A 26,022-nucleotide genomic window follows, 5' to 3' on the forward strand; every position below is an offset into this window, starting at 1 on the left:
GAGGGATTTTTTTTTTCCTCTTTTGTTATTTTCAAAAGGCTTGCTCGCCTTGGTACAAAATGATCCAAAGCTAGAAAACAAGGATGAACCAACAAAGGCAAAAACGGAAAAAGAAATGGAGAAACACAACCCCAGTGCCCCTCCCCCCAAACCTTCAGCAGCTCCGGCGCTCCCCAAGTGCAGGCTTTCCCCAGCCAGGCCCCAGGGGTTGGGGGGCTCTGCCTCTTGCGCAGCTCCTCCTTTCTGTGCTTGCTGGGGGGACTGATTCGAGTCCCCCTCCCCTGTGCTTGCTTCACTTTGTGCTCCAAGTGGGACCCCACTCCTCCTCCTCCTCTTCTCCCATCCTCTCCCTACTGGCTCCTCACTGTGCCCTCTGGGCGGCCAGGAGTGAGAACCAAAATTGGCCTCTCTCTGCCTCCCCAGAACCCGGCCAAAAGCAAGGTGGCACTGCCAACCGCCTCTGCAGGGCAGGCAGGGCGTCCACAGGCCAGGGGCACTGGCTGGACGGTCAGGCCTCAGGGACCTTCAGACATCTCACCAGGGTCACCAGAGCCCCATTGAAAAACTACATCTCATCCTTTCCCGGAAAACCCTCAAATCACCAAGAGGATGACTGAAGGTCAAGTCACCCCACCTCGGGGTCCCAGGTGTCTTCACTGCTCTCCATCAAGCCCCTCTCGACCCTCCCATTTCCCTCAAACCAGACCCTTCCCCCAACTGCAGGCCACAAAACCTGGTTTTCTAGGCCCCTCATTCTTGCCCACCCCACCCTCATTAAATAAGTTAATGCCATTTAAAGTGCTAAATCAGGAAACTAAAAGTAACAAATACCCGTCCGGGCCGCCCTCTCCCAAGGCAGTGTCCCCGATGTCCGGCTGTCCATGCAACCCACCCTCCACAGCCAGCAGACCAAAGGGCCTCTGTCCTCCACTCCATGGCCTCACACCCGCCCTGAGGCCTCTCAAGCTCCGGCCTAGTCTCCAGCCTGTCCGTCTCTACTCCAGGCCCACTGGGGTGTGAGTGGGAGGAGGCAGAGCAGCCACAGAGGAGGTCGCAGTCTTGTCCGAGCTTGGACAGGGAGTGGGGCGTCTCCAAGGCCAGTCTCCCTGCACCCCGCTCTCCGGCCTGATGTATGGGTTGGTCCGATGTCCCCGCGTTCCTCCAGGAAAGTACCAAGAAACGGGAGAGGGGTCTCCCACTGCTCCCAGTCTCCGTGGCTCAGAGTTTGTTTGGAGTATTCTTGGGAAGTGAAGGGAAGGCGGGAAGGGGGTGCAGGAGTGTCAGGATGGACTAGGGGAAAGAGTGGTGAAAGAGAAGAGGGAGAGACGTGACAGGTGCGGCCAGTGAGAGGCCAGCTGGAAACAGATCAAGGAAGGTGGTGTGTTTGGTTTTTAGTTTTACTGTTTAAAAAAAAAGATAATTAAAAGTGAATCGTTAAAAAAAAAAACCAAAAACACCAACAGAGGATGGGTAGAGGGAGCTGAGCAGGGCCACACCCTCCTCTGCAGGGCGCACCCCTCAGGGGGTCTGGAGAGTAGGTGGGGTGGAGATGAAGCGAAGAGAGGGGAGAAATGGCAGGAGTGAGGGAGGGGGACAGGCGGGGCAGCAGGGTGAGGGGCTTCTAGAAGGAGATGGAAGAATTCCTTGCCCCAAAGGAAGTCAATACAGGGATAGAGGTTCTGGAAGCCGAGGGCTTTTCTGAGACTGGGCTCGAGGTCTCATTCGACCCGCTCATCTCTTTAGATGGTTTAGTGGCCTGGAACAAAAACAGGGGTCAGGGGTCAGAGAGCAGAAGGGAGCACCTCCATGCTGGCCCCCAGCTGAAGTTTTAAAAGTGGAAAACCTCCACAAATCCAAGGAAATTAACTGCAAAACGAAGAAGCCAGAGGGGCATCTGGAGAGAGAGGTCCCTTGAATGGGGAGGGGCGGGGACAGAAAAGGCAGGGAGGGGGCACGAGGTTGGACAAAGGGCCTAGGTGGTCAGAGCAGGAGGGCAGGCCCACAGTTACTGAGAGCAGAGAGAAGCAGAGAGTGACCAGAGAAGCACAGGAGAGGCCGCGCCCAGGACGGGCAGACAGGGAGGTGGGAATGGGGAAGGGGAGGGGAGGGGAGGAAGAAGAAGTGAAACGTTAGCTGGGACAGGGGCACATGCCCTGCGGGGGAGCGGGGGCAGGGTGGGGAAAGGTTCCTAGTCCCAACTGGCCTGTTGTACAGCCAGAGCCCCTTCCAGCCTCATCCTGGTGGCAACAGAGGAGGGTGCTTATCCTCCCAGTGGGGAATAAACACTTCAAGCACGCCCACCTCCACCACCACCACCTGGAAATCTGGGAAGAAGGTGCTACCGCACCAGGCTCTGGCCCAGTGCAGGAAGCCCCACTGTGCATCCTGCAAGCACTTGTCACCCCAGTTGGTAACAGGAGGCTACTTCCTCATGACTCGTCCTGCCCTCACTGGTCAGTAGAACTGACCCCTCATCCTCCTCCCACCTTTGGTGGACTCCCGTGTCTCCACCGGTCCTGGAGGCTTGTCCTCTGGAGCTGCGGTCTCCAAAGTGCAGTTTGAGAGTTACATGCATTACCTCATCACTTCCAGGCATGCATCGTGAATGCAGACTCCTGGGCTCCCCTCCAGAATCCATCTCTTGTGTGGGCTCATGCATGTGCATTTTAAGCAGGCGCCCCAGGTGCCTCTGCTGCACACTTACCTTTGAGATCCACTGGGTTAAGGCTACACAGACCCGGGTTTCTCTCTGTAATTGTAATCACTGTCCCTCCTGGCCTTGCTTAGCTACTAGTGTGAGAACTGAATCACCCAGATTTAAAAAAAGATCCAAAAGATAAGACAGGGTGCTGTGGCAAGCCACCAGAGACCACCCTGAGGTTAGGTCTGGGCAGGGTCGTTCACTTCCCTGTACTTCCCTGCTGCTAGGGGATTTTCTCAGATGCCTTGCAGCGGAGAAGCTGGAGAAGCTAGAGTCTAAAGCAAGCCCTGTCTCCAGCAGCCTGCCTGGCTCACAGTGAAGAACCAGCGCTGGCTGCACTCACCATTTCTCCTTTACAGGTGCACAGATGGTTGGTTCTACGATACACCTGGGTTTTGCTCACCACAGTGTAGTCTGTCATCTACATTTCCCTTTTATGAGAATCAAAACCGGGGCCGGGTGTGGTGGCTCACACCTGTAATCCCAGCACTTTAAGAGGCTGAGGCAGGAGGATTGCTTGAGCCCAGGAAGTCAAGACCGGCCTGGGCAACATGGCGAGACCTCATCTCTACTAAAACAAAATAAAATAAAATTTTAATAGCTGAGTGTGATGTTGTGTGCCTGTGGAGGAGGCTGAGGTGGGAGGATGGCCTGAGCCCAGGAGGTAGAAGTGGCAGTGAGCCGTGATTGCACCACTGCACTCCAGCCTGGGAGACAGAATGAGGCCTTGTTTTCTTTTCAGTTTTGTTATTTATCTATTTATTTAAGTTAAAGCGGAAGTTCCCCATTTGGGTTTTCTTTTTCTTTTCTTCCTTGTTCTTTTTTTTTTTTTTTTTTGGAGACGGATTTTTGCTGTTGTTGCCCAGGCGGGAGCGCAATGGCGCAATCTTGGCTCACAGCAACTTCTGCCTTCCGGGTTCAAGCGATTCTCCTGCCTCAGCCTCTCGAGTAGCTGAAATTACAGGCATGTGCCACCACGCCTGGCTAATTTTGTATTTTTAGTAAGATGAGGTTTCTCCATGTTGGTCAGGCTGGTTTCGACCTCCCGACCTTAGGTGATCCGCCCACCTCGGCCTCCCAAAGGGTTGGGACTATAGGCATGAGCCACCACGCCCAGCCCTGTTTGGGTTTTCTAACCCCTCTCCTCTGCTCATCCATTACTCAAGGGAGTTCTAGGCGGTCCAGGGAGGGCCCAGCCACAGGGTCGTCAGACTCACGCAGTCCTCAGCATGTGTCGGGCATAGCCCCTGCCCTCTCTGTGCCCCCAGTACCTGGGCCTGGAGACAAATTCATCTAAAGGGAACCAGAGGCTCTCTGACCGTTGTGTCACTTACCTTGGGCTCAGTCCTGCCTCTCCTCTGCTCTAGCCTTTCCCATTTAAATTTCTTTCCCCCAAAGCCAGATGGGAGAGGAGCACTGCCCAGTTTCCCCTGACATCTCTTCACACCTCACTATGTCCCCTGGCAAGGTGTTGATTCTCCCCGGCTGTCCTTTTCCCTCTGAACTGATCTTCTAGGTAAAAGCTGCTTTTTCTGCTCCTGCCCCTTCAACATTTTTCAAGAGCCTCGTTCTATTTCAAGCTTTGGTCTTTGGAACACTTGTCTTCCGGCACCACCACCTGGCTCCTATATTCAGGCAGGTGACGTGCCCTCACCCAGTCGAGGTCCCTCTTCTCCCCACAACAGCCAGTGCAAGACCTTTAGACATCCAGCTTCACCAGTTTATGGGGATGCCTCATCCCTGTCCCGCTTCTTCATGGAGACCACTTCTGCAAGCATGTGCTTTCTAAAATCCTCTCGGGCCACCTTCCCTCCCAGGAGACTCTGGCCACACCGTCCACAACCCACTCTCCCGAAGTTGAGGAAGCACATCCAGCTGTGCCTGGTGACCCCAGCCTGCGCCGCTAACCCTTCTCAGGTGACACAGCTGCTATCTCTGAAGATTCCTGTCATTTCCTTTCACCCATCATCCTCCCCTGCTGGTTCCAATTATGTCCAGAGAAGCAGAACTTTGTCACCTTTGTGGCAAGGCAGAAACCTCACACATGTCCAGTTTTCAGCTGGGGGAGGCATGGAGAACTGAGCTGGTCCCAGAGGGCAGCACCCTGCACACCTCCCTCTTGCCTGGGGATCAGAGCCGGCCGCCTGCTCTCGCTGGGTCCATGCTCCCCAGGCCCTTCACACTCAGAAGCCCAGATGTCAAGACAAGTGTGGAACCTCTTGCCTCTACAGACCTTGCTGGCTCCACCTCCAGGGCCATTCCCAGGGCCACCCTCCCTAGCCCCCACGCCCTCCTTCCTTGCTAAGCCCTGCGTGGATCAGGAGAAGCTGGGCTTTCCCCAGCCCCAAGTGGGGGGTGTGGGGATCATGACAAAATCTATGGCAATTGGAGAAATTCCTTTCTCCTCGCCAGTGACTGATTTAGGAATGGGCAGTGAGATAAGAGGTGTGGTCTGTTGGGGGCTTCTGGGAAAGATTCTCCGGCTTCTAAAAACAGCTATGTGAGGCCAGGCTCAGGCCTGTAATCCCAGCACTTTGGGAGGCCTAGGCGGGCAGATCACTTGAGGTCAGGAGTTTGAGACCAGCCTGGCCAATACAGTGAAACCCCAACTCTACCAAAAAATGCGAAAATTAACCAGGCATGGTGGCACACGTCTTTAGTCCCAGCTACTTGGGAGGCTGAGGCAGGAGGATGGCTTGAACCACGGAGGTGGAGGTTGCAGTGAGTTGAGATCACACCACTGCACTCCAGCCTGGGCGACAGCCTGGGTGACTCTATCTCAAAAAAATTTTTTTAAATAAATAAATAAATAAATAAAAACAGCTGTGTGAAGCCGGGCATGGTGGCTCATGCCTATAATCCCAGCACTTTGGGAAGCTTAGGTGGGTGGACCACCTGAGGTCAGGAGTTTGAGACCAGCCTGGGCAATGTGACGAAACCCCATCTGTACCAAAAATACAGAAAATTAGTGAGGCGTGGTGGTGCCACCTGCCGTCCAGCTACTTGGAAGGCTGAGACAGGAGGACCGATTGAGCCTGGGGAGGTCAAGGTTGCAGCGAGCAGAGATCATGTCACTGCACTCCAGCCTGGGTGACAGAGTAACTGTCTCAAAAATAATAATAATAAAATAAAGCCAGGCACGGTGGTTCACGCCTGTAATCCCAGCACTTTGGGAAGCTGAGGCGTGTGGATCACAAGGTCGGGAGTTCAAGATCAGCCTGGCCAACATGGTGAAGCCCCATCTTTACTAAAAATACAAAAATTAGCCGGGTGCAGTGGTAGGCACCAGTAATCCCAGCTACTCGGGAGACTGAGGCAGGAGAACTGCTTGAACCCAGGAGGCGGAGATTGCAGTGAGCCGAGATCGTGCTACTGCACTCCAGTCTGGGTGACAGAGTGAGACTCCATCTCAAAAAAAAAAAAAAAAAAAAAGAAAGAAAATAATAATAAAATAGGCCAGGTGTGGTGGCTCACACCTGTAATCCCAGCACTTTGGGAGGCTGAGGCGGGTGAATCACAAGGTCAGGAGTTCGAGAACAGCCTGACCACCATGGTGAAACCCTGTCTCTACTAAAATACAAAATTAGCCAGGCGTGGTGGTGGGCACCTGTAATCCCAGCTACTTGGGAGGCTGAGGCAGGAGAATCGCTTGAATCCAGGAGGCAGAGGTTGCAGTGGGCCGAGGTTGCGCCATTGCACTGCAGCCTGGGTGACAGAGTAAGACTCTGTCTCAAAAAAAAAAAATAATAATAATAATAATAATAATAATAATTAAAATAATAAAATTGACAACAGGACCAAATTGCAAGAAACTTTGGGCGGTCCTGAGATAATCCCAGCCTGGCTGAATTCACCAACCCTGCAACTCTCCCTGCTTCCAGCCCTTCTTGGTTACAGCAGTACCTTTCTTTTATTGTTTAAGCATTTTGAATCGGGTTCCTGCTTCCTTGCAGCTTGAAAGCATTCCACTGGACACATGTGAAGCCCAGCGTTGCCTTTATTGCCCCTCTATTCAACCTTTGTTTTTTGTTAACAGTATCACTTCTAGAATTCTCGTCAAGCGCAAAATATCTCCCATCAAGGCTTGCTCACACCATGAGCGTTATGCTCCCTGCGGGGCAACAAATCCAGCTACTAAGACAACAGCATTTGCTAGCAGGTTGGACCTTGGGTTTAAGTCCCAGCTCTGCCACCTTTTTAACTGCTGTGACCTTAATTGCCACTATCTCTCTGTTTTTTTTTTTTTTTTTTTTTTTTCTTTTCGGGGCCCTCATGTTCCGTCACCTGCAAATGGATAACAGGTCTCATAGCACCAGATGCACACCACGAGATTGATGCAACTGGGCGTAAGACCCGAGCCACCAACACCCGCAGCCATAACATGCCAAAAATGGTAACCCATTATAGCGATTGTCTTTTAACCTTTCAGATTTTGCTTTGATCTGTTTCCATCTGCGAATTGGGCCCTCTCAATGCAAACTCATCGGTCATTCACCAACATAAATATTTACTGGGGAGTGCCTACGTATGCAAGCACTATTCTTACGGCTGCTATGGGGATGCAGCCATGACAACACAGTTTACCTTAAGTATGAAAGTTTGTAAATTGGTACCTAACAGGTATGCTGTTTGTCTTTCACTTGGCCTCTCCATTGCCCCAGAACCAATTATTGGGGGGTGCCTCAGTATATTGCCCAGGCTGGTCTCGAACTCCTGCGCCCTCAAGCTGATCCTCCTGTCTTAGCCCTCCCAAAAGTGTCAAGAGGGTAGAGTTCCTTCCCTTCTTCTCTCCCTCCTGGGGCTGTGCTCACAGGCCAGCCAGCTTGCCCCTCCACAGCCAGCTCTGCTACTCCTGCCCTCTGGCGACTTCGCTAAACACCTGCCCCACTGCCTTCGACCAGGGGAGCTCACAGCCTCTGCTCTGGTGCTCCATGAGCTACCTTGGCATCCCTTGTTTTCTCCCTGATCCTCTGCTGTGGTCCTTCCATTCAAGTCTCTTCATTTGGCGGTGGACGTGGTGCTCATGCCCTGCTTAATCCCAGCACTTTGGCGAGGTGGATCACTTGAGGTCAGAGGAGTTCTGGAGACCAGCCTGGCCAACATAGGTGAAACTACCCCTCTACCAAAAACACAAAAAATTTAGCTGGGCGTATTGGTGACAGACACCAGTGTAATCCCAGCTACTCAGGGAGCGCTGAAGCAGGAGAATTGCATGAACCCGGAGATGGGCGGGTTGCCGTGAGCCGAGGATCACGCCACTGGACTCCAGCCTGGGCCAACAGGAGCGAGACTCCATCTCAAAAAAAAAAAAAAAAAAAAAAAAAAGCCTCTTCATTTGAGCCATCTGAGAAGATAGAGCAGGTGTTCAGCAGATTTCTTAGCCCTAATAGAAGAGGGGGCATCCATAGCTTCAGGTCTACACCAAGCCCTTGATCCTTGCCTGCCTGGAAACCTGGCTCCTGTCCCTCCCTGGGATCCTAAGCACAACATTCACGGGCTTCTCCTCAGTCACTTCCTCTGACTACTCTGTGGGGTCATGCCCTGCTGCAATGCACCTCCATCTTAGAACTTTCTTACTTCCAATTTCTGTGTCCCTGATCCCGGCACTTCTAGTCTACTCTACCTCAACATTGTCAAAGACAGCTTAGACTCACGGGATGAAGGAAAGGCCTTGAGCGCTGCCCCTCCCTCCCCCCGCCCACCGCCGTAAAGCTCACTGTGGTTTTCCAAGCTCTCACCTGTACCTGGCATTATGTGAGCTCAGGACCAGGCTGGGTACTTCTGTCCCCATTGTACAGGTGAAAGAAGGGCCTGAGAGGACAGAGGGCTTTGACCAAGCCCACAGGCTGAACTGGTGTGAAGCATGTCCCGCCAGTGACCCGCGTGGCTGGAGCACACCGAGGGTGTGGGGTGGAGGGGCAGGGTGAGCTGAGGCTGCTGTGAAGGGCCCTGGGTCGTACACGAAGGATTTGGGTTTATCATCTACCAGGGGCCGGGGCAGGGATTTTAAGCTGGAAGGGGCGTGTGTGTGTGTGTGTATGAGAGAGAGAGACACACACACACACACACACAGAGACAATCAAATCTGCATTTTACAAAGTTCCCTCCCCACCCCCAGGTCTTGGGAAATCAGTTAGAGGTGACAGAAGTCACAAGGAGCTCTTAGAAGACCATGCATGTTGGTAATGAGATAGCGATGGTTTTCCCCTGGTTCTCTATACTTCACTGTTGAAAATTTCCACAGGGAGGCCGGGCGCGGCTGCTCACACCTGTAATCCCAGCAGTTTGGGAGGCTGAGGCGGGCGGATCACGAGGTCAGGAATTTGAGACCAGCCTGGCCAACATAGTGAAAAACCCCATCTCTACTAAAAATAGAAAATTTAGCTGGGCATGGTGGTGGGTGCCTGTAATCCCAGCTACTCGGGAGGCTGAGACAGGAGAATTGCTTGAACCCAGGAGGCAGAGGTTGCACGGAGCCGAGATCGTGCCATTGCACTCCAGCCTGGGTGACACTGTGAGACTCTGTCTCAAAAAAATAAAATAAAATAAAATAAAATAAAATAAAATAAAATAAAATTTCCACCAGGAAACATGTATTACTTTACCAGAAAGAAGCCATGTTTGTAAGAAAGGCTACTGGAGCACTGGAAGTGAGACAGGGGCACAGAGGGGCTTAGGAAGGCTGGGTGTGGGCGACCCTTCCTGAGGGGGACAGCAGCTGGGGCAGCCTAGTACAGGCTGGGGCGGCAGGATCGGGGGAGCATTGTGTCTGGATGCACACTTGCGAGGAGCCTGGGGACGCCCGGGGAAGCGTGTGTGGGTGACTGGAGCTCAGAATGGAGATGCGGGTGGGGGCAGGGACTAAGCAGTGCCTGGTGCCTGAGGAGAGAAAGGCATGGTGTGAGGAGAAGAGGCTGAGGAATGGGGCACAGGAAAGGGAAGAGGCGGGCAAAGGCGAGTCGCCCAGGCAGGGTGCAATGGCTCACGCCTATAATCCCAGCACTTTGGGAGGCCGAGGTGGGAGGATCACCTGAGCTCAGGAGTTTGAGACCAACCTGGCCAACATGGTGAAACCCCGTCTCTACTAAAAATACAAAAATTAGCCAGTGTGGTAAGGTAGCCTGTAGTCCCAGGTGCTTGGGAGGCTAAGGCACAAGAATCACTTGAACCCAGGAGGCCGAGGCTGCAGTAAGCGGAGATCACACCATTGGACTCCAGCCTGGGTGACAGAGCAAGACTCCGTCTCAAAAAAAGAGGGAGTTGCTCAGAAAGGAGCCCGGAAGCTCGGGGTGGAGGCTGGAGAGAGGATTCTGTGGAACAGAGGGTCTGCACAGCCCTATGCAGGTGTGGGGGGTCTACAAGGCCACAGGCTGCAGAGCAGTGGGGGAGCGGGGTGAAAAGAGCCCATCTGGACACCACTGGAGACCCAGGCAAGCCCGGAGATGGGGTGGAGGCTGGGCCATAAAGGCGTGAGGCTGACACCACAGCCGAGGAGCTGGGCTCTGGGGAGCGAGGAACTAGGGTGGGAAACAGTGGAGCATAATTAGAGCCAAGGGAAGGGCCTGCTGGAGAGGCTGAAGCACTTTGTGGTAGGGAGGGAGGCAGTCTGGACTTGTGTCCTGCCCCCCACTTGCCAGCCATGTGGCCTTGGGTTAAGCCTGTTTCCCCACCTGCCATAGGGGGGTAATAGACCTTCCTCAGTGTGGTGAGTGTGAGATGAGATAATGCGTGTGCCTGGCCCCAGTGAAAGCTCTGTCAATGTCAGCTGCTCTGCTGGGCACCCAGGAGGGTCCAGCCTGGACAGGACAAGGGGAACTCATCCCTGGCAGTGGCAGGAAAAACAACGGGAGATGAGGCTCGCAGAATGTCTGGGGGCCATGAGGAGGCAGTTGGGGAGCTGTGGATAGGCTTCGAGGGGCCGGAGGGATGCTTTTTGAGAGATTCTCCTGGGAGCCAGTAGGGAGGCAGGGACCCAAGGTGCCCAGGGCCTGGGTCCCACGGTTCCGATCCTGGCTGTGATGCCACCTTGCTGTGCACCTTTGGGAGGCCCCTCTCCTTCTCTGAGCTGTCCCCTCATCTGAAAAAGAGATGGACTCACCCATCTCTAACCTCTTGCCTCTGAGTCTAGAACCTTCTCTAACATCTTGCTTCTGAGTCTAGAACCTTCTTTAAGTGAGAGCACCTGGACACATCACAGCCCCCACCCTCACACCCAGAATGGGCCTGTCATACGGGAGCTGCTCATAAATATTCACCGAATCAAACGAGTGCACTAAGGGTCTCTCACAATATCTAGGTCCAGGAGCCACCCTGCAGCCTCTGACCAGACCACATGGGCAATAAACACCCACGGGTGAGGTGTGTCTACTCTCCACACAGCCCCCGCGCCTGCTCATTAGATCTGAAAGAGATTGCGGCACCCCTGCAATTCCTGCTGCACCCCTACCCTTCCCAAGGGCCAAAGTGCCTCGCCCTGTCCCCACCCCACCTTGCAAAGATGGGAGGTGACCCCACCGAAACCCAAACACAAGGCTGAAAAGCAGATGCAAAGTTGGCTTCTCCCTTGACTAGGGGTGGCCTAAGAGCTAAGAGGGAGGCTGAGGTGAGAGCGGGGCCCTGAATAGCAGGCGGAGCCCTGGGAAGAGGGAGAGGAAAGCGGAGAGAGAAACAGAATGGCAGGAAGCAGAGGGCCGCAAAATCCCCCTTCTGCACCCCAGGGTAGGCCAGGGACCCAGACGTTGGGGCTGCTGGAGTCACAAACCCGCTCCCTCCTCCAGGAGCCAGCAGTGGCAGCTGGAGATGAGTCTTCTCTGTGTCTGAGTAAGGGAACTCCTGAGAAGGGAGGTGCCTGGTTGAGAACTCATGTGCCAACCCAGATCCAAAGCTCTGGGATCGGGAGGAGGAGAGAGAAGATGGCACAGGGGGTGGGTGGGGCAGTCCTGGCAGGGAAGGTCTGTCTGGGCAGAGGTTGGGAAAGCTGGTCACGGGAGCAGGGGCAGGAGATGCCCAGCTGGGCAGGGGCGCGGCATGCAGCAGAGCGGGCCTGGGTGGCCCCCACAGTCCCTGCCCTCACCTGCTGCTGGGCCTGGATCCGCATGTACTCGGCCCTCTGCTTGCCATGTTTGCTTTTGTCGGGGCTGCCCACCTGGCCCTGGGCCGCCTTCAGCCGAGAGGCCCCCGGAGTCACCACCTTCATGGGCGGTACGCTGCCTCCGCCACTCTGCAAGAAGAGGAACAGGGTTGCAGTTGCTGGGTGCACGTGGGATGAATCACACAGGAACCCTAGCACTGGGTGGGGTTTGGGGGCTAGGACCTCCCTAGTGGGACCTTTGAGACCTGGAGACCCCTCTCTGGCTCCACATCCCAGTCCAGAACCCAGGTCTACTCTCTGAGTACCCATTTATGGTCTCCCTGCAGGAGAGGGATGGGGCCCCAGCCAGGTTCCCAACAGCTCTTGAGGGAGAGCTCTTCAGTGGCTTCCCTGAGTAGCCCAGAGGCAGCTGATGCCCTCCCTGGGGAGCCTCTGCTAAAGTGAGGGTCCCCAGCAGCAACCCCACTCCCGGCAAGGGGCACCATCTGGACCTGAGTGCACATGCCGGCGAGGGGCTCTCTATAATGGCACACAGAGCAGAGAGGCAGCCCCAGGCCCACATTCTACTCCTAAGGGGAGGATAGAGGTGAGGTCTCCCTAGGGATGGGCAAGCTTGGCTCCCATGAACCTCCCCAAGTACCAGTCCTGCCCACGGGGCACTGGGGATCCAGAGGCGCAAGCAGAGAGATGACAGAGACAGAGAGTCAGACAGGAGGGGGAAGGGAGCGTGGAGAGCGAAGGTGGGGAGAGAACTTTATTTGTTGGTTTACAGATACAGAGCAGAAGGGGAGAGGCCCTGGTTCTTGCCAAGGCTGGGGATTGGCCGACCCCTGGGTAGGCCGGCTTCCCAGCCTCCCTCGGACTCTGCCTGCAAACCCTGCTTTGACACCAGGCTCCCAGGAGAGTGATAAGAGGGGAGAGAAGGCTGGTGGGAGGAGGGGGCTGGCCTGGCATTCCTGCCGCCCCCTACTCCGTCCGACTCTGGAAATGGAGGAGGAAGGCAGCAGGGAAGGATGAAGAGGGGGCAGCCACCTGGGGGCCGAGGGGTAGGGGTGGGGGGCTGCCAGGGGACCCCACGGCAGGGTCTGTGCCCATGTTGCACAGGGTGGCTTCCAGCTCCCGGAGCGTCTCCTCCAGGCTGTCCATCCGCTGGGCAGTGGTGCCCCATGTGGCACAGCCTGAGTTGGCAGCAGCCTGGCCCTGGTGCTCCCTACTGCAGGTTTGGGCATCGTGTCCAGAGTCCTTGAGGATCTCCTCTGGGTAGGGGTCAGCAGTAGAGGTCTCCGGAGTCCCATCCTGGGCTGGTCCCTGAGGACAGGGTACCCTGGCTTCTCCATCCTCTAGGCTGCAGCCTCCTCTGCCCAGTCTCCTCAGAGCTGCCCCCTCCTTCCAGGGCACGAAGCTGCTCCTCGGCCCAGGAGTCTCTCCCACTACCCCTGGCGGGGCCTGTGGGCCATCCCAGCCCCTCCCGCTGTCAGCCAGGGTCCGTGGTCTTGGGGTGGGAGCTGTTCTGGGTCCCAGTTCCTCAAGTCTGGCCTCTGGCGGGCTAGGAGGGCTAGGGGCACACTCTGTCAAGATGATCTTTGGGATGCAGAAGGCCCTGGGACCTGGGGCAGCCTGCGGGGAGAAGGAAGATGAGGAAGAGTATGATTCCTACAACCAAACCCCAAGCTAAAATGGGGGTTACAGTTAGGTGAGCCTAGCCACTTTCTTTTACAGATAGGGAAACTGAGGCAGGGAGGGTCCTGACAGAGGCTACCCAGTAAGTTGGAGGCAAAATTGGGACCAGAATTCAGGTCTTTCCCACCATACCCCACGGCCTCCTACTTTCCAGTAAAGGTGCCGGTTTGGCCAGGGCAGGCACACGTTTACTTCACACCACCCATGTGAGCCTGCGGGAGCCGGTCTCAGGGCTGCTCCTGTGAGTATGCCCATCTGTGCAATGACTCAACACCAAGGTGGGGCCGGTGGAGGATGAAGTGAGCTCGCTGGGCATGTTGTGAGTGCTTCATAAATATTAGTTATTTGTTGGAATGAATGGAATGATGGAAACCTTTGGCCCCGTGTGGGCAGAGACCACATGTCAGCCTCTGGCATCTCAAACCAGAGACTTCTGGCCAACCCCAGCTTTGTGTGCTCTCCCCAAGAGCTTCACAGCTGGAAGGGGTGGGGCTTGCCCCTTGCCAAATCCTCTGCTGCACACACACTCGGGCAAAGCTCCCTTGGGCACCTGCTCCGGTGCCAGCATCCCTGGCCCTGGCCTCGGTGAGGGCACAGAGGGAAGCCCCAAGTACCACTCCCCGACATGAGTGAATCCTGGTCTAACTCTGAGCACCAGGCTTGTGCCAGTTGCCGTCACATCCTTCCTCACCTTCAGTGCCTACCTTAACCCGTGAAGTGACTGCTGGTCTCACCAGGGCGAGGGACGTTACATGCTTCACCCAAGGCCACCCACCCGCAGCTAGTTAGTGGCAGAGCCTGGATTTGAACCCAGATAGTCTGACTCCAAGGCCAGTGCTCCTTCCACTAAAGGGAGCCATGGGGAGACGGGGAGGGGCAGCAGGGACCCCCAACCACCCCCTCCCAAAGGAACCCACCCAGCCTTGCCATCTGCTTACCTGGAAGCGGGGGGTGCTGACTGGGGAGGCAGAGAGGGCGACCTCATGCTCGCCCGGCTCCACAGCCCGATGCTGCCGCAGGATGCAGAGGGTCAGCCAGGGGCAAAAGGCCTTGTCCACTGGGCCCCTCAGGATGGGCTCCCAGAGCCAGAAAGGGGCAGGGCTTGGATGGGAGGGGCCAAAGTGCCAAGGGCACGGCCAGTCCAGGAGGCGCCCCTTCCATAGAGCTCGTCCTAGAGGTTCCTCACACTGTTCTGTGCCCATCCCCTGCCCAGCAGAAGGCACTGTCCACTATCTGATGCCCCTCTGCTCTTCCCCTACCAGGAAACCAAAGTGCCACCAGGCCTCCAGCCAGGCCAGAAATCAGGTGGCCATCAGCACAGAGCCTGCTGTGGGCCAGGGAGCCCCAGACAGGGAATGTGTGCACATGGGAGGCTCTCCTTCCCCAGAGCGGAGGGCCCCGGCCTTAACCTGACCTGGCAGAGAGAGAGATTTCCAGACCTTCCCCCTCCCCCCCTCCCCAAACACAGTCCCCAGGGGTGGGGTGCAGACAGCAGGTTCACCCCCAAATTCCCAGGAAAGAATAAAGAGGAAATAAGTGCAGCAGGACAGCAGCAAGGACTGAAGTTAGAGAGAAGGAAGAACTTCCCAATGCCAAAAGAACCAGCAGCCAAGGAATGGCATGGCTTTCTTCCATCCCAGGCTCTCTGTCCAAGAGAGCAACGTGGGCCATGGGCTGGTGAGGCTGTAGAAGAGCCTACCCCTGTGGCGTCCTGGCCCCCAGCGCAAGGCATAGATTCTAGTGGGAAAAACAGAGTCCTCCCCGGCACAGGCAGCAGAGCAGCGAAGATGGAGGTGGGGGCTAGGCAAGGGCTCAGGACAAGGTCAGATTTTGAGTTGGACCCAAAGTCATCCTGTGAGCAAGATCCAAACTCCAATCTTGGCCCAAGACCACACTCAGCCTTTGGGCCAGACCTAAGCTCAGACTGCGAACCAGAACAAAATACTGAGGCCTCCATCAGCAAGCCCGTGAGAAAATGCAGACACAAGGGGCCATCAGACATCCAGGCTGCTGGAGTCTCGGGGAGCCCCCCCAGCAGGCAGCAGGGAGGAAGGGTTATGCGCCTGTCCTTGGAGTGGGGGAGGGGTGAGTCCACGTGTAACGCTGTGGCAGTGGCTGTGGCGGTGGCGGGACTCGGGACGGTGACTGGCATTTTAGCGGGTTAGCGTGGGAGGTGAGGAGAGGAAGCTGTGGGGGCACAGGCAGAGAGAAAGCTGGGAGAAGTGGGAGCAGCCCCGTTACCTTCCGTGTAGGGCCTGGGGCTGAGCCCCCGGGGGGCCCCAGGTCCTGGGGGGACAGCAAGGTGGGGATCAGCTGGCGGCGGGGCGTGGGGGGGAGGGAAGACACTGAGCTTCTCTCAAACACCTGGGGAGCAGAAGGTGGGGGCAGGTTTGGAGGAGGGGACATCAGGGAGGAGGGGGGTGCTGGCCTGTGGCCCTGGCATCCTTGGGGAGGGTGGCCTGGGATGGCATCGGCCCCCAGCCTCACCCCTTGGTCCCTTGCCATGGCCGCCGGCCCTCTCTGCTCTCATCTGGTCACCTCCAGAGGCCCCGCACTGGGGCTGGGGGTGGCTGAGAATGCTTGAGTGTGGTGACTGACACCGCTGGGAGAGTCGAGGCATGGGGCATGAGAGTCTCAGAGTTCTGTCCTCAGAATACTCAAGTATGGGGTCTCAAGCATGAGCTGATCTCGGAACACTCGGGGATGGGGGGTCTCCAAACTCGGTGATCTCCGAATCTTAGGATATGGGGTTTTCAGAGTGCAGGAGGTCTGGGGATACTTGGGGGGACTCAGAGACTACAATTTAAAAACTCAAATCTGCAAGGAGAGAAGACTTTAGACCCCCACCCCTCATTTCACAGTGGAGAAGAAATGAAGGCAAAAGGCTGAGGTCTGAACAGCCAGTGCTCCACAGGGAGCCCAAGAGCCCATCTTCTGTCTCATCCTGTCACCTGGCCTGGGGGCAGCCTGGCAGAGAAGGGGGCCTGGCTGAGACCTTGGGGGCCAGGTGTGCCCTGACCTACCTCTAGCTCTGCAATGATGCGATCCTCGTCATCCTCGTCCTTGATGGCCGAGGCCATGATGGGTGGTGTGGAGGCTGGGCGGGCCACCTCCGACACGGCCCGGCGCAGCTTCACCTGGGGCTTCTGCACCTCCAACTCCTCGGACTCGGCCTTCTGCAAGGCCCGGGACCCCTGTCAAGGCCAGGCTCTGCCCGGCTTCAGCACCAGCTCACCTCCCAGGCCCCATGGTGTCCCTCAACGGACAGGGGCCTAGCATGGAATTAAGGCAAATACACATACCCGGAATCCCAAACTAGCAGGACAAAGTTGCCACCAGCCACCCGCTTCTTCCTTCCATGTTCTCTGAGAAAGGGGTCTCTTTCCCACCCCAGAGGGTCTCCAGAAGTCATCTGAGGATTCATCCTAACTCAGTCCCCCGGCCCTCTATCTGAGGTGGGAGTGGTACCTTGATGAAGGCTGAGTCCTTCTTGCTGGTGACCACCACCTCTCCAGTGCGTGTGGTGGTCAGGCCGTGGGAGGAGGGGAAGCTCCGGCGGGGAGGGGGCGGCGGGGGTGACTTGGAGGGCTTCTCTGTGCGGTATCGGGGCACTGTCAACTCATCTGCAGGCACCAAGGGGCTGGGGGTCAGCGGGCCTGCAACCCTGGAGTCAGTGCACTACATTTAACTTGAAGGGGATAAACCTTGCTTCCTCCTCCAGGGAGGACCAGGAGGAAGTGAGAGGAAAGCCTGGGGGCAAGAACACAGGGCCCCCTCCTTCTCTTATCTCCTCCTGCACGCCAGCTCCAAGCCCTGTCCCTCTCCTGACAGCACTCTTGCTACTCCAAGTGTGGTCTGTGGACCAGCAGTACTGGCAGCGCCTCGAAGCTTGTCAGAACTGCAGCTCAGGCCCCACTCCTGGGCTGCTAAATCAGGATCTGGTTGAACAGATCCTGTGGTGACGGATGCACATTCAAGTTAGAGAGGCACTGCTCTAACCACCTCCTTCCCATTGCCCCTCACCCTTGCCCTGGCTCAGCTCTCCATCTCTCCTCCAGGGATCCTGGCCCCTCCCACTGGGCTCTCCTTTCCCCCAGTTAGTCCTCCAGCCCTGTTTCCAGGGTAACCTGCAGAGAGGTCACTCTAACCATGACATTCCCCTGCCTTTGATCTTGCAGTGGCTCCCCACCACCCCAAACGATGTCCAAACTCCTTAGGCCAGCACCTCTGCACCTACCAGGCTTTCAGCCTCAGCTCTGCCTGCTGCTTCCCAGGTTGGACCCTGTTGAGGCCACACCACACACACACACACCTCCAGGCGTTTGCACACACTGTTCCCTCACCCTGGAGTACCCTCTCTCACTGGCTAGGGAAGTGCCCACTCATTTGCAAGACTTCAGTGAAAAGTCACCTCTTCAGGGAAGCCTTCCTGCCCTCCTAGGGCCTCCACCAGGACTGCACAGTACCGGCATTCACTTCTGCTACTACATTTAACATCTGCATTCTATTTCTGGTTTACATACTAGGCATGACCCAGCACAGATTACTTAATCATTTTGAGCCTATGTCCTCCTCTGTAAAATGGGAATAACTACCGTACCTGCCTCCTGGGCTTGTTATAAAACTGTAAGGATGAATACATTAAAAGCAATGGAACAGTTCTTATCACAGAGCAAGTGCTTGATACACACAACTGTCAGCGTTATTTCCCCCACTAAACTTTGAGCTCTTTGAAAGCAAGCCCTGTCTTATTTCCATATCTCCAGCACCTAGCACACAGTAGGTGCTTAACAAATATGCATTGCAGGAATGAATAAAATGAAGGAATGACTGCCACTTCTGGTCTGGATTTCTGCCTACCCCGGGACCATGACTCAGGCTGGGGACCATGGGAACTGTGTCAGTATCAGCGTTGGAACCCACCCTCAACACAGCCTGGTTTGTGGCATGCACCCAGCCAAGTTGTGGAGGCGGATGACTCTGCCTGGACTTGCTTGTCCTCCCTGCCTGGTCCTCTCAGCGGCTCCCTTCCCAAGACAGTGGGAAAAGCCGGGATGGAATCCAGCTGGGCCTGTCCTTCTGGGTCCCAGTCTCCCTTTAGTGGCGGCTGATGTCCCAGGGCCTCCCTTGTCTGGCAGCCCGGCCACAATGATCTTGAGTCCCCAGTGCCTCCCCCATCAGCCTGAGCTCCCGAGGAGGGCACTCCCCGATGCTGGGCTCCTCACCAGCCCTACTACTCCCCATACCTGAGCCCCTCCTCCCGCTGGGCTCCGTTCGGGGCGCTGCCTTCTGGCCATGGGAGGCCTTGGGGGGCTTGTGGTCTGGAGTGGGAGCCGGGCCTGGATGGGCCTTGCTGGCACAGTCCAGGTCAGGGATGGCCTTGAGCAGCTCTGCCTGTGTCTCTTCCAGCAGCCGGTTGATGTCCTTGGCACTATACTGGGTCAGGGCTGCCCGCTTCTCCTCCCAGTCTCGCTCTGCAGCCTTAAGAGGGAGCCAGGGGTCAGGACCAAGGTAGCTCTCCTGCTCCAGGAACTCTGGGGCCTCAGCCTCCTCCCCCAAGCCACAGAGGCAAGGAATAGAAAAGGAAGCCTCATATTTGATCCCACCTTCAGGAAGACTCTTTGACTTCTCGTGGGTATGACATGGCATCCCCATGGGTAGGAATGCCACCCTCATTATATACTGCGTTCATGATAAACTTAGATCTATTTCTGGGTATTCTATTATTTCACTGACTACATAGTCTATTCTTGGGCAAACATCATAATGCTTTGATTATTGCAGCTTCGTAATATGCTTTCTGTCTAGGAGGGCTAATGTCACCCTCATTATGCTTCTTAGACTTCCATTAGGGCACTGGCCCTCCTCCCCCAAGGAAAAAGACCCACATGACTGGCATTCCCCACCTTAGGAAGGATGGTCATAAGAATGTGTGAACCTGGCTCACCGCCCCATCCACAATCCCTGGCCCCAGCACCTCGACAGACACAGCCTTGTCCACACTTCTCTTGCCAGGAGTGTCCAAGCCTTTGGTGGGGTTGCTCCCCTTAGGGGTAAGAGAGGCTCCTTCAGCTGGTCCGCTCAGCTCGTGCAGGTTCAGCGGGGGGCTGGGGGGTGGCATTTCGAAGTCTACGCTCTTGTTGAAGTCAGTCTCTGCCGTCACCTTCTTTGGGGACTGACTCAGGAGATTGTTGGGGGGTGGCCACACACCCTCATCCACTTGCCTGGGGTTGGGAGAGTTGGGAGCAGCTGTGAGGCCAGCAGGTAATGACCCTTCTGCGGGAAGGCTGGCCTGAGGGAGATGGGGTGGGAGGCAGCATCCTGGGATGCTGCAGGAGAGGTGGGAGGGCCTGGGGAGGAGTGACTGCCCCTGGTATAAGAGGAAGCCAGGTCTACAGCATGCAGGGGTCACAAGGCAGAGCTGAGGTGCCAGTTCAGTCGGCACGTCAGTGACCTTTGGGGGAGTTGGGGTAAGGGTTCAGTCTGACCTATGGGTCTGGGCCCAGTGTGTGACCCCATGGGAAATCAGAGGTCAGGGACAGAATGACCTTCGGATCTGGGCCAGTGTGTCCGTGACCCCGCGGCAGCGCTTGAGGAGCCCATCCAGGCGCTGGGGCTCCTCCTTCAGGAACTTCACCGCCTCCACCTCCACGCGCAGCACCACCCGCATCTTGCTCTGCAGGCCCGGGAAGTGAGCTTCGGAGACAGGAAGGTATGAGCCGGGGCCAGAGAAAGCACCGCAGACTGGGAGGAGGGGATGGTGGCTGGAATATGGCAGACTGCCCCGCCCTGGACAACATGCTGCATTCGCAGGCCCCAGACCCACCCTTGAGCTCCGTCAGCGTCTCCCCCAGCTGCTTCAGCAGCAGTGCCTTCTCCTCCAGTTCGGGGCCAGGTACCAGCCGGTGGTTGTGGGACACGTCCCTCTGGATCTTCTCCACCGATTTCTCCAGGTCACTGCAGCCACAGAGAGACCCTCTCAGCTCTTTTGGCCTGAGATGCCAGCCCAGCCCCCTGAAATTGGGCAGCTGGAAAGAAATCAGGCCACCAGTTGGATCAAAAGTAAAAGCAGGAGGCTGGGCGTGGTGGCTCATGCTCGGAATCCCAGTACTTTGGGAGGCTGAGGCAGGCAGATCTCTTGAGCCCAGGAGTTCAAGACCGGCCTGGGCAACATAGGGAGACCTCGTCTCCACAAAAAAATAAAATAATTAGCTGGGTGTAGTGGCAGGTGCCTGTAGTCCCAGCTACTGGGGAGGCTAAGGCAGGGGGATCGCTTGAGTCCGGGAGGTTGAGGCTGCAGTGAGCCGTGACTGTGCCACTGCACTCTAGCCTGAGTGACAGAGGGAGACCTTGTCTCAAAAACAAACAAACATAAAAGCCAGCCACCAGACCACATGCTCAAGTAAAATCTGCAATGCCAAATCTCAGAGATGAGGAGACTTCAGAAGCTCTCCCTAAGAGGTGCCCTGTACCATCTGTACCCCTTGGAAGCTCTGATCCTCAGCAATATCTGCCCAAGCATCTCTCATTGTAACTTGCATCCCCTGATTCTATTCTGCCAAGGAAGCAGAGAGAACTTGGTTGCCTTTCAGGGAACCAGAGGCAGAGCACGTGCCCCTGGGGAGGTCTCTTGTTTCGGGGGAAACTGCCATGTTCATTGCCCTTCTCCCAAATGATCCAGCCACACAGCCTCTTTCCTGAGGGCCAAAGCTGCTTTAGATTTTCAGCTAGTGTATGCTGAACTTGTGTCATTTAAGACCCTACATTCTTCTAAACTGTAAATCAGATCAGGTCATCCCTCCTGCCATTGAACCTTAAATGGATCCCATCATCCTGAGGCTAACATCCAAACTTTTCAGTGCAGCCAAGAAGGGCAGGAAGATGGTAGTTGAAAACTTGGTTCTAGAGTCAGACTGATCCAAGCTCCAATCCTAGCTCTGCCCTTGGCAGAGGAGAGATCTTGGGCAAGTTACCTAATATCTCTGGACTTCAACCTCCTCGTCTAAAAAATAGGGATGGTAAGAATTCCCCGCTAGGTGTGGTGGTTCATGCCTATAACCCCAGCACTTTGGGAGGCCAAGGCGGGCAGATCACCTGAGGTCAGGAGTTCGAGATCAACTGGCCAATATGGCGAAACCCCGTCTCTACTAAATATACAAAAATTTGCCGGCCATGGTGGCATGTGGCTGTAATCCCAGTTACTTGGGAGGCTGAGGCAGGAGAATCACTTGAACCCAGGAGGGGAGGTCGCAGCGGGCCGAGATCGTGCCACTGCACTCCAGCTTGGGCAACAGAGTGGGACTTTGTCTCAAAAAAAAAAACAGAAAAGAAAAGAGTTCCCCCTTCATGGGGGCCATCAGGTGGACTGGATGAGCTAATGCAGGCGGCAAGGGCTCAGTGCCTGGGAGCTGCTCTTGTTTTCCATGCCGCTGTACCCCTCGTCCCATCTGGCTTCTGCTTAGAACCCTTCAGAACTGCTCTGAGGTGCTACATGTGCTGCCCTCTCTGGCTCTTTATAATGCTGTTTTCTCTGCCTAGAATATTCCATTCACTCATACACATACACGCACACACACGTGCTAACTCCCACTGATCCTCAGGTCTCAATGGGAAGCTCTCCTCCAGCCCTTCCCCTTGTGGTTGCTGGGTCTGCTTCCTGCCCTCCAAACTGCTGAAGCTCCTATTGGCTGGGTTGTGCAGCCTTCTGGACTACTAACCCCAGACAGGCAAGGACCATGCCTTCCAGATTCATCTCCGGTTTCTAGCACCTGGCATGGTGCCTGGTGCAGAGTAGATTTCTGGGAAATAATTGTGGAATGAACGACCAAGGGAGAGAAGGAACTGCTGCCCAGGTAGGTCATCTCAGTTCTGTACTTGAGTCGCTGACATCTCTGACCCAAATGTGGAACTTTATATACATTCCTGTCAAATCCCATCTGTTGGATTTCAGCTCAATCTAGGTGCAAACAACTTTTGAATTTCAGTTCTATCATCCAACAGATTTGCTCCCGCTTAAAGCTCCGTGTCATCAGCAAATCTTATCAGCACACCTTACCCATCTTCATCCAACTAACAGGTGAAAAGACAGACTGGGTTGGAGTCAAGGGCAAAAGCTTGTGACTTAGCAGCACTACCAGTTAAAGAGCTATCCTGTATTATGCATTTACTGTATGCCAGGTGCCACACTCAAGCCTTGGCTTTCATTACTTTGATTAATCCTCAAAACAAATCCTGGAGGTGGGAACAGTTATTATCTCCAGCTTACACACAGACAAACAGTGGCTCAGAGCCTAGACTACACATCCCAGCCCGCCTTGCAGTGATAAGTGGCCATTTAACTGAAGTCTACCCAATGGAAGATGAGTGGAAGGAGTACATGCTGCTTCCAGACCTGGCCCACAAAAACCTCCCATGTAAGATCCTCCATGCTCCTTTTTCTTTTTTCGTTAGTTGGAAACTCTCTGGGTGATCTTGGAAAACACATGTTGAAGACAGCAGAATCTCCATCAGCCTGAGTCCCTGAATGACTGCACGGAGAAGAGCCACCCGCCTAACACACCCAATACTGTTCCATGAAAAAGATATGTTTATTACTTTTGAATTATTAAACAATTTGGGAGCTTATTTGTTATAGCAAGCTACCCTAATTAATTAGCTATCCTAACTAAGACTCTGGCATTTAAAAAAAAAAAAAAAGGAAAAAAAGATATTCAAAGAGATTAACTAGTTAGTCCAAGGTCATACAGCCATTTTGTGGCAGAGCAGGATCTACTCACATCTGACATCAGCCATTGGTTCTGCTGTATCTCATTTCCACACTACACCAACATCACCCATGCTGCCCCCAATCCATACACTGTCCTAGCCCAGCCCTCGCCCTACTACATGGGAAAGAACAACTCCCCTGCTCATATGTGTGATACCTGACTGGTCCAAGCTGTGCCAGTTTTATAAAATGGTCACTCCCAAACATCACTCAGAAGAGGAAGAGACTGTCATGTAAAGGACTCAAATAAGACTTCAGGAGATGACAACACTGCAACTCCCAGGCAGGAGGGACTAGGCCTCCCCACTTGATTTTCTCATCATCCAATCTGCCAAAGTTGTGGGGCCTCTAACCTGGGCAAGTTCTGCAAATAAGTCCCAGGCCAGCTAGTCTAGACACTGGAGGAAAAAGTGGCTAGGCTTTCCAAACCCAGATTTAGTCCTGGAGGGATCAACAGGGAAGAGTCAAAATGGAACCAGCTAAATAATTTATGGGGCCCAATGCAAAATGAAAATGTCACCTCTAGTTTAAAAATTATTAAGAATTTCAAGCCGGGCACGGTGGCTCAAGACTGTATCCCAGCCTATTGGGAGGCGGAAGGGCGGTTCACGAGGTCCAGGAGATCGAGACCATCCTGGCTAACAGAGTGGAAACCCGTCTCTACTAAAAATACAAAAAACGAGCTCGCGGCGAGGTGGCGGGCGCCTGTAGTCCGCAGCTACTCCGGGAGGCTGAGGCGGAGGAATGGCGAAACCCGGGAGGCGGACCTTGCAGATGAGCTGAGATCCGGTTACTGGCACTCCAATCTGGGCGACAGAGCGACACTCCCATCTCATAAAAAAAAAAAAAAAAAAAAAAAAAAAATAAAAAAAAAGAATTTCAAGGCCGGGGCGTGGTTGGCTCAAGCCTTGTAATCCCAGCACTTTGGGAGGCCGAGAAGGGCGGATCACGGAGGGTCAGGAGATCGAACCATCCTGGCTAAACACGGTTGGGAAACCCTGTCTCTACTAAAAAAATCAAAAAAAGACTAGCGGGCGAGGGTGCTGCGCCTGTTAGTCCCAGCTACTTCGGAGGGCTGAGGGCAGCAGAGAATGGGCCATACAACCCGGAGGCGGGGGAGCTTTCAGGTGAGCTGAGATCCGCGGCCACTGCACTCCAGCGGCCCGGGGGCACCGGCCGTCTCAAAAAAAAAAAAAAAAAAAAAAAATTTCAAGATGGCAACAGCAGAGCATTATACCAAGCATGGGACCCTTCCAAGCGTGGGGCCCTGAATGACAGCACAGGTGGCATACCTACAAAGCTCGCCCTGGGTAAGGCAAAGGTGGATTCCAGGACCTAAAAGGTCTCAGTCAGCAGAGGCTGCACCTAAAGGCAATGCCCAGACAGACCTTAAGTGCTGGGCTAGATGAACAGATGAGTGAGTCAAGCTGAATGAAACAGAACCAGTTTTAACTTCCAGCAAGTTGCCAGGAAAGAGGAAGGGGCACAGCAAATTGGAGCAAGAGTAAGTGTGCAGGGGTCATGGCCAGAGTATGGGGTAGGGGGATTGCAGGGTTAAAGCCTGGGAAGGCTATGGGAGCTGGGCAGGGAGGGCCTTCATGGCCAAGTTGGAGCCCAGTATCTGCCCAACCCGGAAGAGGCAGGAGCCCCCTTTCAGGAGGATGGAGAATCCTGCCAAAAACAGTACTGCAGGTCCCAAGCTCTCTGAATAATTGGTTTGATAATGGGGCAGGGGGTGTGGAGTCTGTGTTCCTGGAGAACCAAGGCTCTCAGGGAGCCAAGGACCAAACACTTATAATGACAGTGGCATAAATCTGTCCTTTCGTATCTTCTGGCTCTGTGCTTTTAGATCTCCTTTAATTTTCCTTTAATGTCTCGGTAAAGTTCCTTTTGAATATTCCAACCCCCCTCCTCTGGGCTGAATGAAAAGAGACAAGGAAAGGATAGAAAATCTGGAGAAATGGAATTCCCTGGGTGAGGAGAGATGGTACCTACCAATCTGCTTGGAGATCTGGCCGGAGTCATCACTAAGTTATCACACCTAGAGTGATGGGGTGGCTGCTTCTGGCTTATGTCCCCATGGGGTGGCCCCTTACCCTATTTCAGCCACATGGTGTCATGGGAATTGTTGCCTTGGGTCTTGCTGAAATGCACATGTACCACTAGGCTATGTGGGCCCCAGACTGAGGAGCAGCGACCCATCTCAAGGAGCTCCTAGCAAGAGGCTCATTTATGACTTAGTGAGGAAGCTGGGCTCCAAGGAGCAGCCTCTCCTGGCTCCCGGAGTCCCCAGCCAGTACAACTCAACCCCTTGTTGAAAAGAGAGGTGAAAAGCTTAATGCTGGGTACAGATGAGGACACTGGGACACAGAGAGGGGCAGGAACTGCCCTGATCACTCAGCACCTCAGGGCTGGCACTGGACTCCAGGTCCCCTAGTGCCCTGTATCACCAAGAGGGGGTCCACAGGAAGGAGCAGGGCCTCTTGTCTCAGATCCCTATCACTGGCGAGGGATAGCAGGGTGGGGGTGCTCACTCCCTGAATGGACACTGAAAGGCAGCATCTCCCTTCAAAGGTGCCAGACAATGGAATGGTTGGCCAGACAGCCATTTGCTAAATTTGGATCAGAAGACTGTCTTCTGTTAACCCCTCCATGCCTAAGCATGTGGAGGCGGAGTGTTCATGATTCCTCCTTCCTTCTGAAAACACTTCAGCCCTGTTCCAGCTGCACTAGGAAGGAAGGTGGGTTTTCCTTGGCTATATCTGGACTCAGAGATCAGGGAAT

General features: G+C 54.9%; 2 protein-coding genes across 2 annotated transcripts in view; both read right to left on the reverse strand.

Annotated features, from left to right (window-relative positions):
* The window catches only part of SRCIN1 (SRC kinase signaling inhibitor 1), a 47,446-nt gene continuing 21,424 nt past the window's right edge, over nt 1–26,022 (reverse strand). The window contains 8 exon segments of the mRNA XM_017878988.1: nt 1–1,756; nt 11,775–11,921; nt 16,496–16,648; nt 16,941–17,095; nt 18,719–18,953; nt 19,450–19,696; nt 20,021–20,168; nt 20,299–20,429. Coding sequence (XP_017734477.1) covers nt 1,622–1,756; nt 11,775–11,921; nt 16,496–16,648; nt 16,941–17,095; nt 18,719–18,953; nt 19,450–19,696; nt 20,021–20,168; nt 20,299–20,429 — 1,351 coding nt within the window. The 3' untranslated portion in view covers nt 1–1,621.
* LOC108533949 (nascent polypeptide-associated complex subunit alpha, muscle-specific form-like) lies at nt 12,529–15,703 on the reverse strand. The gene is made up of 2 exons (XM_017878989.1): nt 14,411–15,703; nt 12,529–13,409 (listed from the first exon to the last, which is right to left on the reverse strand). The coding sequence occupies exons 1-2, from the start codon at nt 14,672–14,674 to the stop codon at nt 12,759–12,761; spliced, it is 915 nt and encodes a 304-aa protein (XP_017734478.1). The 5' UTR covers nt 14,675–15,703; the 3' UTR covers nt 12,529–12,758.

The sequence above is a fragment of the Rhinopithecus bieti genome, unplaced genomic scaffold (assembly GCF_001698545.2).
Source record: "Rhinopithecus bieti isolate Rb0 unplaced genomic scaffold, ASM169854v2 scaffold_10685, whole genome shotgun sequence".
In the NCBI taxonomy this organism is placed as follows: Eukaryota; Metazoa; Chordata; class Mammalia; order Primates; family Cercopithecidae; genus Rhinopithecus; species Rhinopithecus bieti.

Excerpts from the sequence above, each read along its gene's own strand:
- LOC108533949 (XM_017878989.1), bottom strand. The coding sequence starts at position 14,674 with ATGGGCACAGAACAGTGTGAGGAACCTCTAGGACGAGCTCTATGGAAG. Across the intron at positions 13,410-14,410 it reads TCAGCACCCCCCGCTTCCAG|GCTGCCCCAGGTCCCAGGGC; the intron begins GTAAGCAGATGG and ends TTCTCCCCGCAG.